At 35.9% G+C, this 19,244-nt stretch overlaps 1 protein-coding gene across 6 annotated transcripts in view; it reads left to right on the plus strand.

Moving 5' to 3' along the window:
- Nucleotides 1–19,244, plus strand: part of LOC117170224 (serine/threonine-protein kinase ppk30) — a 543,229-nt gene that overhangs the window by 137,379 nt on the left and 386,606 nt on the right. For all 6 annotated transcript variants that reach the window (XM_033356845.1, XM_033356844.1, XM_033356843.1 and 3 more), the window contains one exon: nucleotides 6,458–6,751. In XM_033356845.1, coding sequence (XP_033212736.1) covers nucleotides 6,458–6,751 — 294 coding nt within the window. The remainder of the gene's footprint in view (nucleotides 1–6,457; nucleotides 6,752–19,244) is intronic.

A 19,244-nucleotide genomic window follows, 5' to 3' on the forward strand; every position in this document is an offset into this window, starting at 1 on the left:
ATATGTATATAGTTCCCCACTCTGACACCCGGTACCGCATCAACGTTTATAGTATCTTTGAAATTGGCCAAATGCCAGAACGGGCCATTGTGTGGGACCCGGTTTCGAGTGGCACCTCAGGGAGAGGGAAAAGGCGTAACGAAGGAAACGAGGGAGCAAGGGAGAGAGCGTCTAGCGCGAGTGAGAGGATCTCCAGAAGAGGAAGAGAGATAGCCAAGAGAGACCGGAGAAAAGCGCAGTGGAGTCCGTTTAAAAAAAATCGTAAAGGATCGGGAAAAGGACGTAAAACAGCTGAAAGAGAAAGTAAAAAGATTAGAGAGGGAGGTCGTATCGGTAAAGAAGGGCAAATAAGTTAAAATGAAGCAGATGAAAAAAGAAATTAGGGCGTGGAAGGAAAAATCGAAGAAGAGGTTTCGGAAGGTGGAGGGCACGTCAGAAATAGAAGTAGGTGGTAGGGAGGAGAATGAGAAGAAAGGTATTTGGGTTAAGGTAGCGAATATGATAGAAGACAAAGTGGGAGAGCGTAGGAATGAAAAGGAGGATAGAGCGGATATGGAAAGGATAAGGGCAATGGATTTGAGAATGTAGTGAAAAAACAAGGCAGACAGGAGAAATAATAGTGGTAGTATGATTGAAGCTAAAGAGTGTCGAAGAAAGGGAGGGCGTGAAAACACTGCTGCAGAACATATGATAAATTAAAGGCAAAGTAGGCACAGTTTGGCTGGAGGTGGTTAAGTCAAGAAAAGCTGGCGGAGGACTTATGAATGGGGTTAGGGATTGATTAGAGGAAGGTCATGGAGAGGTAGAGGAGGAAGGCGTGCAAATGAGGACAGTGAAGATAGGAGGGGTAAGGTTTAGGTTTGTGACTGTGTACAGTAAGGATGGGACAGAAAGGATTAAAGAAAGGTTGAAAGATTTGCTATAAGAGAGAGAGGATGGTATAGCTGTACAGGGGGGGGGGGCGTAATGCGAGAATTTGGAGGGAAGGGAAGAACTTTGAAAGGAAATCGAAGGATAAGTTAATAAATAAGCAGGGGAAGATTCTAAAAACTGGATGAATGATAGAGGCTGGGTGGTGGCAAATGGTAGGATAATAGGGGTCGAGGAGGGAGAATATGCATATGTAAGTAAGGTAGGTAAATCGGTGATAGATTACGTAGTCATGAATATGCAAGGGTGGGAGGAGACGGAGAGATTCGCAATGGAAGGAAGGATTAAATCAGGGCGGCGGAAGGCAAGGTGGAGAAGAAGTGTCGTTGGGGGAGAGGGTGAGCTGGATGAGACGCAATAGAGAAGTTTCAGGAGCAGTTTGGAATGTATGCTTTGAAGGGGAGTAACTGAAAGAGATGCGGGAGAATGTGGAAGAGAAAGTGAAAGTATCTGTGCAGAAAAAAGATATTCATCGAGGAGAAGAAAGGAATGGTAAGGCCATGGTGGGATAAAGACTGTAAAAAGATGAAAGGGAAGTACAAAGTTAGAAAAAGAGAACTACGAAAAGGGAGGGATACGCAAAATTGAGAAAGAATTTTAGATTGATGTGTAAAAATAAGGCACAGGAAAAGGAGAAAGATCTGGAAGAGAAGTTAATAAGTGGTAAGACAGAGGGGGATGTGTGGAAGATAATAAATAGATTTAGGAAGTGTAGAGTGGAGATAAGCGAGAAGATAAAGAGTGTGGAGTGGAGGGAGTTTTTTAAAGAATCTTTTTAAGGTTCAGATTCTCGAAAGAGAGATGATGGGAGTAGAAAAACGAGGGAGGCAAAGGTGGAAGGGTTGGATGGCAAGGATATAGAGACAGATGTTGGGAGGTTAAGAAGTTCGAAGGAAGCAGGGCTGTATGTTTAGTACAAAAGAGGTTAGGGAGAGGCTGAAAGAGGTAGTGAAGAAAGTATGACGGAGAGAGGGATTCCCAGGAGGGTTAAGAGAGGGTTTAATACTGATACTCGATAAGGAAGGAGATAGAGATAGGCAGGAAAATTACAAAGAGATTACGCTAATAAATACGGTGGACAAATGGTGGTGTTGGCGGCGAAGCTACGGAAGGATGTCGAAGGGAAAGGAATATTTTCCGAGACGCAGGCGGGCTTTAGGGCGGGTAGGAGCACTATCGAAAACATCTAAGTTCTGCAGCACGTGGTGTATAGAGAATTAGCGAAAAATGGGGCGAAAGTTTACGCATTTTTTTGTGAATCTCAAAGGCGCACGTTTCCTTTGGTGGAAAGGGACAGGTTGTGGGAGGTGATGGTGGAGAGGGGATTCGAGGGAGGCCTAATCGAGAGGGTAAGGGTGGTGTATTAAGAGACGAAAGATAGACTGAAAAGAGGGGAGAGAATTTCGTAGGGTTTCTCGCTGGATAGGGGGTTGAGGCAAGAGTGTCCGGTTAGCCCAACGCCTTTTGCAATTTTAATAGCAGATATGAAAGGTAAGTTAGCGGCCGGAGTGGTTGAAGGATTTAGGTTAGGCATGATTAGGATATAGTCACACGCGTTTGCAGATGACATAGTGCTACTAGTAAAAAGCGAAGAGGCCCTAAAGAAGATAAAAGAATTCATGGAGGATTTTAATAGGTTATGGCCTTCTAGAGGAAAAGGAATGTGAGGAGGTGGGAAGGAGTGGGATAACTATGGTGGTATTGCTGCATTAAAAGCGGGACAAAAGGGCATTAGCGTGGGTGAAGGGGGTGTTGGGTTAGATGGAGAAGAAGAGAAGAAAGGAGGAATAGGAATGGAGAAGGAGATATTGTAAATAGGAGAAGAAGTAGGTGTAAGAAAATTGTAAATATTGTAAATAGTAGATGAGTATTTAGTAGTAGTCTTGGAGGCAGAGGTTGGGGATGTGATGCAAAGCAAAAAGTAAGGTGATTCGTGCGAGGCGAGGCCAAGCGAGGAAGGCAAGACTATAAGAGCGTGCATTCTTAGAGATAAAGTTTTGATAGATGGTAGTTTTTAAGAGTTAGTTGTAAGAAAATTCTGTAAAGAAAATGGAAGTGTAAGCAAGTACATTTTTTAAGGTCAGCAGGCCAAAAAATTAAAGTTTATCTATCTATCTATCTATACAATAAACGTGGTACTCAAAATTAAAAAATGCCATTCATTTTTGTGTATCTCTCACGGTTTACGAGATATTTGTAACTGAAAATTATCCACGTAGATTAAACCACCTGGGAGGTTCCTAGAAGTTTGCGTAACAGCATTGCGACCAGGTTCCACGATTGCCAGAATCCCACGGGAGTCAAACTAACTTGAACAAAAATTATGGAATACTATTATTTTCTTAAAATCAGACGTTTCTCTCTACAGCACATTCGCACATGCTCACAGTGCTTTACCTCGAAGCTTAAAGAGGGTTTCCACCAAGAGAACTACATCTCATCTTCCTGGGAAATTTTGTTTCTGAGGGTTCATATTGAGTATGAAGAGCCTAATTTGTAAATTTTTTAGAGGTAGGTATATGATTTTCTACAAAAACTAGAAAATAGACTTGCCAGACTTTTGCCGAGTTGCAAGATGACGCTGCAGACGGCCGAAATAAATTTTCTGGAGACAAGTCTATGATTTTCTACCATCTACTTGTTAAAGGACCAGTTACTTTTACTGGAAAACAACTCGAAACTAAACTTGCTAGACATTTCTTGTGGTTTCAAGATGGCTCTGCAGTCATCCTCACGCTAGACTAAACTTTTGATTATCCAATTTTTCAGAGGTATGTATTGGACTCCCTAGCGTCTTATCGCTTGAAAACCAGTTATTTTTAATCAAAAACACTAGGAAATCTACCAGCCAGGTATTTTTCCCGGTTTGAATACGGCGCTAAAATCTAAAATACTCCATTTTTGGCAGGAAGTGTATCATTTGCTGATATATGGCTGTTCGAAGACCAGTTATTTTCAACGAAAAAAAAACTCGAGAATCTACTAGATATATGTTTTTCCAGGCAGCAAGATGACGCTACATTGGTAAAAAATTGCACATTTTTTGTGTATAGATTCTATTTTTCTATCATCCAGCTGTTTAGGGGCCGTTTAAGCAGTAATTCAGGCTTTTTTCGGACAATACTTACTCCCTCATCCTTTACGTGTTTTCTATAGCAAGTGTATGTAACTTTAACATGGTGTTCACACTACAGCTGACTCCCCCCCCCCCCCGTTAAGCATACGACATAATAATTTAACGGTCCCTTAATAGTTTTTCCCGGTTGCAAGATCACGCCAGGCAAAGCCTAAATTATCAATTTTCTTGGGGTGTGTCATTTATTTTATACCGTCGGGTTACTCATTACCTATTTTTTTAAATAGTTTTAGGTATTAAGAGTATTTAATTAGGAATGTGGGATAATTGAGTAAATTTGGGTCCCAGAAACTCTAGGTAGGGAACAGAGGTAGTAATAATTTATATTATTTAGTATATGTATATATAGTAAATTTCATTTTAGTTTAGAGATTGCCTATTTCAAACGCCACCTATTTCAGGTCTCCCTGACACGCTTATTTCAAATTAAACAGTTCATTCACCGCCCAGAACGATTCCTCTAGGGGCTGTATGCTCACGCTCGTGTCAGTGACTGACCAAACAAAAAAAAGAGTTCCGAAGAGGTAGAAGCTCGCATTGGTTTGAATTTAGTATTTTAGCATGACATCATGGAAATGAAGACAACTATTTGATCCAAAATGTCGTAAGCAGTAGCAGTCCCATGTGCTAAGCCTTCTGACGGCCGACATTTTTACTTATCCTAGCATTCTACACTAAAAAATATTAATCTTCAAACTTACTTTTACACGTTTATAATATTTTTACCAAAAAGTTGTCTGCATTTCGTGTCAAGCACTGTGCTAACGTTCCAGACATTTCCACAGTCTCTCGCCCCTTGAGCTGAGAAACTACATTGGCCAGCATTTCTAGGACTTACTAAACGTCGAAACATTGAGTGTCGGGTGTATTTACCTGTATTATTATAGATAGTAAATCTTAATTGATTTCAAATAGACCCGCACTTTTTAGTAACATGCGCAGTTTAAAAAGATGCTTACAGTGGGCGTATCAATACAAGGCCGAGACAACCCATAAATGTTGCTTGACAAAAATATCTATCCGACTCCGGGTAGAGGTGAACGCCCCTCCAGCCATAAAATTCTCGAAATTTTACGTTTCAAGGTCGCAGAAATATAAAGAAGTTTACTGTAGTTAAGCCTAAAATTAAAGCAATTTAAAATTTGCCAAGAGCCAAATTTACCAAATTTGGACAAGAGCCATAGAATGTACAGCGTCCTTATCAAGGCAAAAATAGAAAATAAAACAAAAAATATGTATTCGAGCAGTTAGAAGCAGCAATGAAACCACGATGCTCTATTCCTGACACCCGAGAAACAAACTATGGTGAAAATCGAAAACCCATCAAAAACATACCTGAAACATCCAGTGAGGGTCAAAAGGCAAACCGGTGATAAACATACGTGAAATATCCATCATAAGCACATCAGAAATACAGGAAGTAAAAGAAAATAAACATTTATGAAAACTCCGTGATAAATATAATTAATCATACTAGCATAACTCTTGTTAAACATGTCCAAATCAATCTTTAAATTAATTGATAACTTTTTTTTAATGTAAAGCGTTTCCATATATTCTCTCTTTCTCTCATTTCTTTCACGATTCAGAGTTCAACATTATCCCGAAAAAAAATAATAGTCAACATCAGTAAATCCCTCTGTATGTTGTACATTGAGCCAAATATATAATATATATTCTGAAACCGAATATTTAATATATATGGTATTGTATATTTTATTTCGGTTTGGATTCTTTAGAATCGAACCGAAAGGCCTATAACAAAACCACCGGGTGGTCCCGAAGGAATAACCCATAACATGGGGGGTACACAGAAGTACAAAAGAGAGATCTGTAAATACTTTAGATTGAACAAGTGTGTCAGGATTAATCTGAAGCGAGGACGGCTTACTGGTGTTGCCGAGGACCCTGATCTTATGGATATGTGTTATTAGACATCTTGACACTGTAGAGACATAACACACCTGAGCGTTCTGCGGAGCCACATGCAGGATATAAAATCTGTGAAGCTTAAAATGATTGTCTTTGTGATCGGTGTTCTCGGAGGTGCTGAAGTATTATTGGTTTTGAACCTCGAAGCCATATCCAGGTACCAAAAACATGGCGAGGCACTTGTGAGACGGATTCAGAAGGCTGGGAGCCAATGTTATTTTCATAGATTGCATTTACTCCAAGTGGGATGCTGCAGTAGTTGTTAACCTTTTTTTAATTATGTAAATAATATTATATTATAATAATAATATCAAAATTAAAAATGTATTTTAATATTATGTTATTATAGATTTTTTCCCGTAGATTTATTTCATAAAATTTAATAGTTTTTGCAAGGTCGATGGAAGTGTTGTAGTTTAATTTAATATTTTAATTTGATATGCGTTTGTTGTTTTTCAGAGATGGTGACGATATTTTACAACGACATATGCATCGCTTGAGAAGCTCTCGGCCGAGAAGACAGGCATCTGATATGGTCGATAGTTTGTCATCTGGAGAAGACGACGACGATGGCTTTGAACTTCTAACTGCAGAAAATTTATTTTCCACGTTATTATCCCGAGTCAGAAGTCTAACACAAAGACTAAATGTTGAAGATAATAAAAACAACGTTTTCCCTAGCTCTAAACTACTCGGGCGGCTTGGGAATAATTCGCCACAATCTTTTTGGAGTTCGCATAAACCAATATCAGGGTAATATTCTATTCAATTTATGTTTTATAGCTACGTTTTTCTAGACTCTATTCTATGTATTTCATTTATCTTATTGAAATTGTTTTAAGGATATTCTGTGCCATGTAAGAATAACCAGAATGTAAGAGCTGTGAGAAAAAAAATTAAATATGAACAGTGAATATCAAATTTATTAGCTTATGTAGCGTAATGGGATTACTTACGGATACTGACTTATTAGGATATGAAGATATAATAAAGTTCCTGAACTTTAGATCTTTAAGTAGGTACCTCGATACCTTCTGTCACCTCTGACATTTGACAAGGATATTAGCTAATAAAGTTGACCGTGGACAGTTGCAAAGGTATAATATTTCCAAATAATAAAAATCTCGGATTAGAAAATTCCCAAATAATAAAATTCCCGACATAAAATTACCGAATTACAAAATATATGAACTCGAAAATTCCCGAATTATAATATTCCTGAATTGAAATATAAAATATTTTTATCAAAGAAATTTTTTCTAATCTTTAAAGTTTGGAAAAATTAGTTTTTGAAATTCAAATACCAATAATTGTAAAAAAATTGTATTAAAAAAATCATTGTAAAAAGACGTGCGCCTCAAATGAAAAAAATCTCTCTAAATCTTCTCTGAACCTAATAAAATTGTCTAAACACACTTTGTAAGATTCAATTGAATTAACTAATCCCCTCTGTAGATTCATATATTCCTCTGACCTAAAAATTTCAACTACATGCGATGTAAAAACCCTGGCGATGTAAAAAAGTTATCACTTACAATTTCTTGAGAAGAGAACGTAACGACTTTGTCGAGGATATCGGGTGTGGAAGATATGAAAGAAATGGAAGGCGAAGAAGCCGAGCAAAACTAGACTTCCCAAAACGTATCAGTTGTATATTAGGTATATATAAAATGAACTTAAATTAACCAACGAAGGAGTTTGACCAGGACGAACATAAAAAATGAGAGGCAAGAGGACACATTTCAAACAGCACCCCCATTGGTGAAAGGCAAGGTGACTCGCATTAATTAAACAACCCGAAAGGAGGTCTTACATGCACCATAACCTCCACGTGGTAGACTTTGGTTGCCACGACTTTTGTAGGCTAACTGCAGGCATTCTAAGACAAGTACTACATGTGTGAAATTAAAGTTTTTAAAATACTTCCCATTATAATTCATGCGAATATATAAACAAAAGTGGAATTTTAGTTTTCATATTAGATTTGCGATTTTAAGTTTGTGACTTTTGAAGTCAAATTCGAAATAATTTACCTAAACACATGTTTTTTACTGAGTTTAGTATCAATATGCGAACATTTCAACATTTTAGGCACCATATTGGATCTTTCATTTTGAATTCATAACTTTTGACGCCAAATTCTAAATTAGTAACCTCTCAAAAACTCCCTTTCACTAACTTTAATACAGATTTGAAAAAATTACAAATTTTAAGTGCAATATTGATTCTAGCCGTGTTGTATTTATGAATTCTGACGGCATTCAAAATTGGCGAACTCAGCAACTCCCTTTTACCACGTTTCATATAAATCCGATTAATATTGAATTTTAACCACTTTTGGTGGTCTTCCAGGCCAATATGCATTGGTATATCTTTTACTACACTACCTCCTGTTGCATTTTATGAAGTCGGTGATACAATAACTTATTTTCATTGAAATAATTTTCCGTTTGCTAAAGAATCAAACATCCAGTCAAACCTTGAAGAGTTCAGACCAACTGTCAACGAAATATTTGTTATTTAGTCGGGATCGATTGATTTTGTTCATATACAAGTCGGTGATTGTGAATTAATGTTGCCTTATGAAAATTTAATTGAGGAAGAGGTTAAGTTGTCGAAGGGAAAATTTATACGGATAAAATCTTGACATTAAAACTAATTTCGGAATTATTATCATCGAAAGTGTTTTCTGCGAAGGCGAATAATTTGATTATGTCGAAACGTGCAACACTCGCTAGCTCTTAGAAAAAAAGTATCGTTTTAGCCTATCCGCGAAGGAGAAATAAATGAACGGCGAGGCACACCTGCTCAGTGATGGAGACAACCAGTGCGCCTACAAGACACAGGAGTAGAGCAAAAAAGAAAAATCCGGATTTGCTCAGATAGCAGGACTTCTATAATGGCTCTGAATGGAACAATGACTACATGGCTATTCGTATAGGAGTGCTTTGAGGCACTGAATAACCTAGAGACGGAAAACGAGTGCCTCTACTTTGGATCCCTCGACATAGCAGCATCAAAGGCAAGGCGATATCGGACAAGCTGGTAAAAATAGCAGCAAGACAAAACTTCGCTGGGCCTGGGCCAGTCGTAGGTATCTCCAGTAGGCTAGTCACTAAAGAAATCAACAGTTTACTGACCAAGAAACATGAAAATTAATAGAGACTGGCCACTATTTGCCGGAAGGCAAAACACTTTTGGTTTTTAAGCTAAGCTCTAGCCGAGCAAATGATAACTTAAGTTCGAGAGGAACGAAGTCAAAGCCCTAACAGAGTGGTTTATGGGTCATGGAAATTTTGGATATCACAGACATAAGATAGGGCTTCCAGAAAGCCTTCTCTTTCGTCTTTGCGGAAGAGACGATGAGACAGATATTCATATCCTTTGTCACTTCAGTGAGTAAGGAATATCGGCCATGGCTGCGGTCCTTACCGTATAGAGAGGGCTTTGGAGTCACGTTTAGGCTCACAAGGTGACGCAAAGGGATTATCGTAGCATCGGGGGCTCTTGCGATATTAACACAAGGCAGAATAATAATAAAATAATAATCTACACATTGCATTTACTAAAAGTGCGTAAAAAAACGAAGCTTTTGTAACTCAGCATGAGACGGGTCAATTTGATTTATCCCTATACGTGGGAAGATTTTCACAAAAAATAAACGAGGTTTTGAACCTTTTTTCTAAGTCGGTTTTACTTTAAACTTAAAAAATGCAGTTTGGAGATGCCTAAAGTATGGTAGATTATTTTACATTTGCAATTGGAATAGATGGAATGCAACCAGGTGTGAAACACATAAAAGCAAGTGTAGAATTTCCTCAGCCGGTTAAAATCGGAAATCCGGTGTAAAGTTTGTCTAAGGTGAACTCAGGAATTTTCTTCTCAGAAAATAAAACAATTGATTAGTTCGGAGCCTATTTTAGGTCTTTATATGTCTGCTAGTCAAACACAGTGAATTCCACATGGGTGCATCGGCTGTAGTGTTGGCAACGATTCGAATAGGACCTTTTCTAATCAGTATTCATTTTGACATTTTCGGGGACTGTCGAGCGTGATGATATATGTGATAATATTTAAATAAATATTGTCAGTTATACGCGGTCAAGGATACAAAAGCGCCTATGATGATCAAGAGGGCTGAAGAATTCATTCATTGATTTGGTATCGAGTATACGGTAATGTCAAGTAGGCAGCTTCAAGCCAATGGGCAAGTGGAGAGATTAAATCAGGCAATTTTACCTGCTTTATAATAAAATCTTTTGGATTTTGAAGGACTTAGGCGGGATCAAGATGCAAAGAAATTAGAATGTGATTAGCTATTCGTCAATTTGTAAATCAACAGGTCATACTCCGTTTGAAGCTGTATATGGTTTTGTATCACGTTATTAACACGGTAATATTAGAATGATTACGATCAATTCTGAGAGTCTTAGAAATCTAGCAGAAATTAGAAATGAGATACAAGAGAAGATTGCGACCGATCATAAGGAAGCAAAAGATCGTTAGTATAAGAACCGCAATACTACAATTAAATCTGAAATAGGAGACACTGTGTTTATTAAAACTAATAGTGTATCAACAGGTGAGTCGGATAAGTATTATATTCAGAATTTTTATTGTGAATGTAAGAATACTCCGACTACTACGCATGTAGGTCAAATTCAAATTTGGCTTCCGATTTTGAAAGAATATGTAAACAGCGATTATAGTTCAGAAGATGAGAATGTTGAAAATTTGCATGATGAGGAAGATTCCATTGAATGTATAAAATCAAACGTCAATCAAATTAATATGGAGGGTCTTGAAAAACTTCAAAAAGGGAATGATACTTTGGTTGAAAAGAATCTAGGCGATAGTGTGATTAGAAATGTAAGCCCTGTTGCAGAAAGACGGAAACCGAGTGAATACAATCATTCTATTTGTTATTGACGATTGGATTGTTGTGTGATGGTTAAAAGCATGTGACACAGCTAAATACCTATATTACCGACCTCACTTTTTCAGTTCACTGAATGTTTCCTTGAACCTAAGAACTTTTTTTGTGAATAAAATATCCAGCTGAAACTTTGGAAAATGTATTAGAGTACAATAAAGTACGTTTAGGTTCTGCATTTTGGTAGGAACTTCACTGAAAATTATTTCATCTTTTTTCTGAACCTCGTCATTTTTTGAACGTTGGAACTTTTTTTATACATAAAATATCGGTCTCAAACTTTGAGAAATGCAAGAGCCGAAAGGAAACTACGTTTGAGTACAAATATTAATAATAAAAGATGTAAAAAAATATATTTTAAATATCATTTCCATCGGCATCAGCCGGTAACGTTGTATACGAAAATACGAACCCTAGCGGCCACTAGACGAGGCTCTAGAGGATTCGTATTTTCGTAAACAACGTTACCGGCTGATGCCGATGGAATTGATAGTTGAAATTTTTTTTACATATTTTATTCTTAAGCTTTCTACGTAAACGTACTTTTCTTTCGGCTCTTGCATTTCTCAAAGTTTGAGACCGATATTTTATGTATAAAAAAGGTTCCAACATTCAAAAAATGTAGAGGTTCAGAAAAAAGATGAAATAATTTTCAGTGAAGTTCCTACTAAAATGCAGTACCTAGACGTACTTTATTGTACTCTAATACATTTTCCAAAGTTTCAGGTGGATATTTTATTTACAAATAAAGTTCTTAGGTTCAAAAAAACATTCAGTGAACTGAAAAAGTGAGGTCGGTAATATAGGTATTTAGCTTTGTCACATGACCCTAAGGAATTATTTAATTTTTGTTTATGCTTGGAGATGTAGCATCTTACAAGGATGGACAAATGATAGAAAAATACATATGTATATGGTTGCTTTCATGCAAGATTGATAGGTAGCGTCGAGCCGTTAGAAAATTTGGAAAACGCAAGCTTAGGCTAAGTGGTCGTAACTTTTTATTGTACTAATTGTACTCGTAATATTAATTAAAACATTCATAATTATTCTAATATGTGGACGTTCATTGTGTCAATCTATGCGTTAAATCAAAATCATATTTTTAAATTAGTTGAACTCTAACATTTATAAATATGTACAGTGTACATTTGGGAATCGGACCTTTTTGAAAAGTAGAAAACGGAAGCGTGGTGGAAAATCCTTAGAAAAGTTCTTCAAATATACTGTTTAAGACGCGTGTCAGGTTGGAACAAGCAAATTATGCCAAGATAATAATGAAAATAAGCCTGTTATTATAATGTCTTAAAATGGGATCGGAAGGTACCCGTTCCATTATCGTTATAATTTTAATTTTTAACTTAAATATTATTTAAAAAATTCTCAGCTTCAAATAATTAATATTTAATTTCAACATACTTATGTACCATTTAGGTCCTATTTATTTCCAAAAATGAGAATTCATAATAATATGAAGAACGTGTGTTTAATACTTCTTAAATTTCGTCGATTCTTTATCTATCCATATCTATAATTGGTTCCAAAAATAATATATGAACAAACTACGGTTAAATTCTTCAAAACGTAAAAGAAAATCTGATAAGGGAATCAGTCGAATTCCAAAACTTTATTATTGTACAACTCGAAATAAAAAGTCCGGAAGAAATCGAAAAACAAGGTTTTTCCTTATAAATTCCCGTTGTTATTAAAATTAAAGACATAAATACGTTTGGTTTTATGCAGAATATTCAAAATAGTCGACCGAAAGAATTCAGAGAGACTTACCCTTCACAAAAAAACACCCATTCAAGTATTTATTGTATTTTATGCATAATCAAATAGGTTCACGGAACTAATAAATTCTCCCACCCCCTTCCTTTTTTAATGACTCTGTTCTGGCTCGCTGAGAGAAAAATAGGGATGTCAAAATTTTACCACATTAAAACTCCAACCGGACCAGATCGGGAAATCCTCATGAAAGATTGTCAAACCCCCAGTGAATTCAATCAAGAAAGAGGCGATCCGGTGCCATGGCTATCATGGGCCAATGAGATACTCGACAATGAACTCGGAAGAATGAAAAAAAAGTGGTTGTACAAGCGGTACTCATTTTAAAGTACTTTAATTTCTTATCGTACTAATTAATTATAATTTAATTATTAATTAATAATTGGCAATATTATTAATTGACTGAGAGGGTCGGATCCAAATTAAGAGTATTCAGCTTTTTATTATAGAGAGGAGGCATATCCAGAAGTTGTTCTTTGCAATTGTTGCAGCGCCTATAAAGGGCCTGGCGCTTGGCTTCACAGTGCTTTACGCCCTCTCTGTGGCGTCGCCTTTAAATACATGGTCCTCCTTCTCGTTGAGAAGCTGGGCTAGGAGCTCCTGCTGCTGGTTCCTTCTCCTGGACTTCCTCGAGTGGAACCTGTAAAGTTTCATCCTGCTGCAGAGGGCCTGCGAGATATTCCGCGGACATATTTTGAAAACCTTCCCATCGGAAAAACCTCCCTGAAGTGGGGACAGTGTTGGGCCTAATGCTCGGGCTACCTTACGTTTCTATGTAGGCGAATGAGGGTCCAAAACAGCGGCCGTCACCTCAACTCCCCAAAGGTTTATAATAGCATAATAGAAAGCCTTAGCGATCGCGGGACCGGTTGCGCTTTTTAACCCTCTAAGGGCCAAGTCTTGATCACGTTAAATAAAAATTCTGAACAAATTCAGGAACATTGTGTGGTTGTTTTCTGATCGATTTTTGCACACACAAAATTTTATTTATATATTCCTCGCTTTTTATTGAGTATACAATAGCTCAAAACCACCTTACGAGATGCAGAACAGTCCACTTTGATCTAATGCACGCACTGATTTTGCGGAATTCTAAGCCCGTTACCTAAAAATTAGAAAAATCGAAAATAGTGAATGTTGATCAGCTGCAACATTGGCCATTAACTGGTTAATGGAGTGATCTCTATCTATTTGCTAAAGAAATCTTGGAAAACCAATATGCATTTATGCTGGGTTGAGGAAGATGTATATGGCCCCATAATATCAGCTCCAACCATAAACGATGGTTGTTCAATGACTTGATGTCCCATTTTGTTAGGTGTTTTGGCTTGTTACACCTTGCATTTCTGGCAGGTGTTGAAGAACCTGATAAACGGTATCCCGTCGGGATAAAATCCAGGCTAACAATATAAAGTCAAGAAGGCCGCTTCTTACTCCTCATGTCCAATCCAAGGGCAATTTTTGCGAATTCTTCGGTGCCAGGGAATGAAACATGGGAGCCAATTGTTCAGGATTGATTTTTACTCTATCATTATTCATCATGTGTCCAAGATAATGGATTTAGTACCGAAAGAATAGACATTTCTTCGGATTTATAGTAAGGCCCGAGGTAGCTAATAGCACTATTTCGGTAAATAGTATTAGTCATTTTACGTGGCCCTTGAATGTATTGGTAATGATCATGATATCACCAAGATAGGCAAAGGTATGTGTTTCTAATTCTGAGCCTTTTATGCGATATATTAATCCCTGGAAGTTTGCGTGTAAATTAGTTAAAGCAAAGGACATTTGAGTGTAATAAAAATGACCGCTGCCTGGCACTGAGAAAGCATTGATCTTTTACTCTATTCTTTCGGGGGTATTTGGTGAAACGCCATTTTATGATCCGATGTTGAGATATAATTGGCTTTTGTTAGCCATCCTTAACAGGGCCTAACATTTTTTAATTTTCGGACTAAACACTTTTTCTCCTCACACCTTACCCTTATTCTCGGACAGCAAAGGTCAAGAATAATTAGTTTTCAACTTTAAATATAAATTAACACCAATTTAAACAATTTTGAAACTAAATAAATAGAATAAATCAATATTTAGAAATGCATTTATTATACCGTATATATTAAAACATTTAAAAGATGTGAAAAAATGTATAAATCAAGGATGCAGTATTCTAAAACTTAACAATATTTGTTCTATATTTTGATTCCGTTGTTTCTTTGCTTTTTTCTCTTTAACAATTAGGAGATCTCCTTTTTCGTTAAGTTGTTGGTTTAGAAAATGCGGAAAACTGTGCAAAACTATTCTTGTTACTTTAATTTCTCCATTTTTGAGATTTTCGATTTTTCATCGTCAACTATAGAAAATGTAGCTGGTCGAATGTGAAACTAAGTTACGGATGGCATATTAATCTGGATATACTAGTTGTATTTTGTTACTTCTGGCGTCAGAGATGATCAATCATTGGTTTTAATTAAATTATAATAAGAAATTAGTCTTTCCACATCGGCATTATAAGGTATAATAAGCGAGCTATAGAAACAGCTAATGGCCTCCACGATTTCACAAGAAGCAGTGATTTTAGCAGCACAGTGCCACTCTGAAAAGTCCAAAATATCCTTTAAGAAGTTTTGAAGCGCTTGCAGGCTTTCGTTCCTGATCGCATTGAATTCTCTAATATCACTAAAGCATAAGTGATGAACTGTTCTACGACTAGGTTTAACTGCAAGGAAAAATTCTTAAAAGCTGAAGGTTTTCTTTAACGCTTTTATTGAATAGCTCTCTCAAACACCTAAAAGAGGAGACTTTTCTAATTGGGTTAGGTTTGTAGCAAAGTATTAGTAGTATTCTTTATTTTAAAAAGTAGAATTTCATCTTCCTTGATTCACTTCGGGAAACGTGAGAAGAGATAGCCCAAGTCCGTTAAACCGCATAGAAGATATAGCTATAAATTTCAAAAAACGAAGTTCTTCAAATTTAAACATCAAAACTTTTTTGAGATTGAAATTATCAATGAAAATAGTTCAAAGCAAGTCGATTTATACCTGTATATCCATAATTTCGTTAAAATATTGTTTGTCATCGCTAGTTGACTTTGAAATGTAAAAAAAGCCGAATGTGATATACGTTAATGAGAATGTATTTGCAATATGTTGCACCAATAATATATGAGGAATGTTGACATTAAAATAATTTTTATTGTCTTTGAATTGAAAGAAAATATTTCAATGTGATATATTGCTCTTTATATGACAATACAATTAATTTTCGGTATATAAATGATCATCATGTTTATTGATTTGAATTAATTGATTGATTTTAATTATTTAATTGGTTGCTATGTAGGTACAAATCCACTTGCGTCGAAATATATTTTCTGATTATTTATATATCGAAAATTAATTTTATGGTCAAATAAAGAGCAATATATCACATTAAAATATTTTCTTTTAATTCAAATTTAATAAAAATTATTTTAATGTGAACATTCCAGGTATATTATTTTTGCAAACTATATTTATTGATAATTTCGATCTCAAAGTTTTCATTGCTATTAGGACTTCGCACAAACAACTTTTTTTCGATACGCCCTAGTGTATACTCGATATTGCTTATCGGTTACGAATCAGCAAATGGAGTATATTTAATACTAAAAAGATTATACATATCGAATATCGAAATATCGCCAAACATCTCGAAAAATTTAATGCAGAAATGTGAAGACCCAATTCCTTATTGGACAGACATATACTTGGCACTGGATTTGAATCTCTCGCAAGAGCTATTCAGAACATGTGCGCCTAAGGGCTTGACTGAAGAATCTTTTTCTCTGTTAACTTTATGCGAAGTCCCTTAACCCTATAGGTTCCAATTTCCCTAAATTACTAATTTCAAAAACGTAAACATTTCTAGCCTAATGGTCCTGAGACACCTCAAACTAAAAAAAAAAATTTTCAACATTTAAAAAATCAAAATTTTGATTTTTTCCAAAGCGGTCATGGAAACATGAAAACATGAAAACTAAGTGGATATAAAGGGGGTTGAAAATAGATTTTATCCTTGACCAACTCCAAATAACCCAATAAAAATATTTTTTGAATGCAACCCCAAAAAAGTGAAAATTTTGAATTATCTTGAAAACGCTGAGAGATAAGCGAAAACTGACAACATTTTCAGGGTGTCCAAGAGGGGAATCGCCTTCCACAAAAATGTTAAGTTTTTTCACAGAGAGGTATTGTATTCCACCTACATAAACTAACCCAATAAAAACATTTTGTTTTAAATTAAAAAAAAATGTTTAGTTATCATGAAAAGGGTGAGAGATACGGGAAAACTGACGTTTTCAGAGGTTTTCTATACGGGGTGGTCCTCAGCCACATCAACGTAAACCATTAAACAAATGTTTAAAATTTGAGAAAAAAAATCCAAAATTTTGAATGACCTATAAAAGGTTCACAGATGCGTGAAAACTAAAAAAAATATTTACAGGTTTTTGATGTATGGAATTTTACAAATTTTGATTTATCTCGAAAACGGTTAAAGAGACGTGAAAATTAAGTAGATTCAAACGTCGTTGCAGAGGAGGTTGATTTTCGACCAACTCGAACTAGCTTAATTAAAGAATTTTTTAAATACTTCTAAAAAATGTAAATTTTTAATTATCTTGAAAACGGCGAGGGAGGAGCGGAAACCGAGGCTTGGATGAATTCGGATCGAAGTTAATGTTTGTGCGAAAATTGAGAAGGATTAAAAAGATTTTTTGGATGTGCCTCGGATTCATCGGATCCCCCACATGTCATACATCCCGAAAAAAACAGTTGTGGCCCAGGTTCGGACCTATACTTTTTCCAGAAAAAAATGGGACAGATCTTGTGTTTTTAAAAAGCGTCCTAATTGTGTTAGGCGCAAGGTTTCAAAATGATTAAAAGCTGTGTTAAGATTCAAGTTTATATATGCGCCCGGATATGAAAGGAATGAAAATTAAGTTTGGATTTGTTTTCAATTCACACAGATAGAGTGAAAGTTTGTTTCCGAATGGATTGTGATTCATTCGGTTTGTTTTCGAATTCACACTTATCCATTCGGTCTGATGTCAGATTCATCGTATTGAATTCAGAAAGTCCCATTTATTTGAGAGAATTGGAGGCATGGATTGAAAAATGGATTCCGGATGGGTTCGTGTTGAAGTTGCTGCTGATAAATGATTGAAGAAGGATTAATAAGTGAGCCTCCGATCCACTATTTTAAAAAACTGGGGGTTACGCTAGCTTAATGTTAAGCTGACGGAACCCCATGTGAAATAAACGTTGAATCGAGTTTTATCCTACCACATAATTAAAGGCTCATTTAATGCTCTCCAAAACCACCAAAAATTATTTTTCAAAAGCCACCCCTAATACTGAAAAACCACCCTTAATATAAATTATACACAAATTGTAAATCTGACCATCCGATAATTAAGGGCTCATTTAATGCCTCATTGCTAAATTAATGCTCCACTATTTTTTAAAAAAACCGGGGGTTACGCTAGCTTAATGTCAATCTAACGGAACCCCATGTGAAATAAACGTTGAATCGAGTTTTATCCTATCACATAATTAAGGGCTCATTTAATACTCTCCAAAACCACCAAAAATTATTTTCTAAAAGCCTCCCCTAATACTGAAAAAACACCCTTAATATAAATGATGGACAAATTGTAAATCTGACCGTACTATAATTAGGGGCTCATTTAATGCTCATTTAATGCCCTACTGCCAAATTTAATGTCCCGCTATTTAAAAAGAACATTTGAGGGCTCATTAAAGGCTACTTTTATAACTTTTAAACTATTCTAATCCCCTGCTGTTTAAAAAGAGGGATTAGGCTGGCTTAATGCTAAGGTGATACGCGAAAATAAGGCAAGTAATACCGCGTACGGTCTAAATTTCAACTATTCAGATTTAAAAAATTTTCAGCGTAAACGAAAAATTTTTTACGGAAAATAAAGGGGACAAGTAACTGCTCATTGGAGTTGTAAAATACATTAATCAAAATCTAGAGAACGAATGGGAAGAGAACAGAAAAATCAAATAACCTGGGTCGAATATAACGATGCACACGGCACCAAGCACTGCTTGAAAAGTGAAATAGATCAAATAATTTTTTGTGGAATCTTAATATATGCCAAAGTACCGCAAAACAAATAAAAAATGATGTAGTAGATGTTAATTGTATTTTCTATTTCCTTTCAAATCTTAAGTAATAATTTTTTTATAATGAAAGAAAGGATAATACTCGGATGTTATTGTCAAAACTCGAAGTGCGGTCGCTTGGATGTGCCTCAAGTTTTGAACATTTATGTGTGAGCGAACTAAAAAGCAATTTCTTGGCTAATCATTTCTTTATCAAACACCACTTATCTATCTACTTAACAGCACTTATTTATCCACTTATCACTTATCAAAACGCTACCAGGACCAGAATTTTACTTTTACTTTTCCGAAACACAGTACTAGTCGTTTGCCAATAATCTGTTTTGTGCAGCAG

This window comes from Belonocnema kinseyi, chromosome 3 (genome assembly GCF_010883055.1).
Source record: "Belonocnema kinseyi isolate 2016_QV_RU_SX_M_011 chromosome 3, B_treatae_v1, whole genome shotgun sequence".
NCBI lineage: Eukaryota > Metazoa > Arthropoda > Insecta > Hymenoptera > Cynipidae > Belonocnema > Belonocnema kinseyi.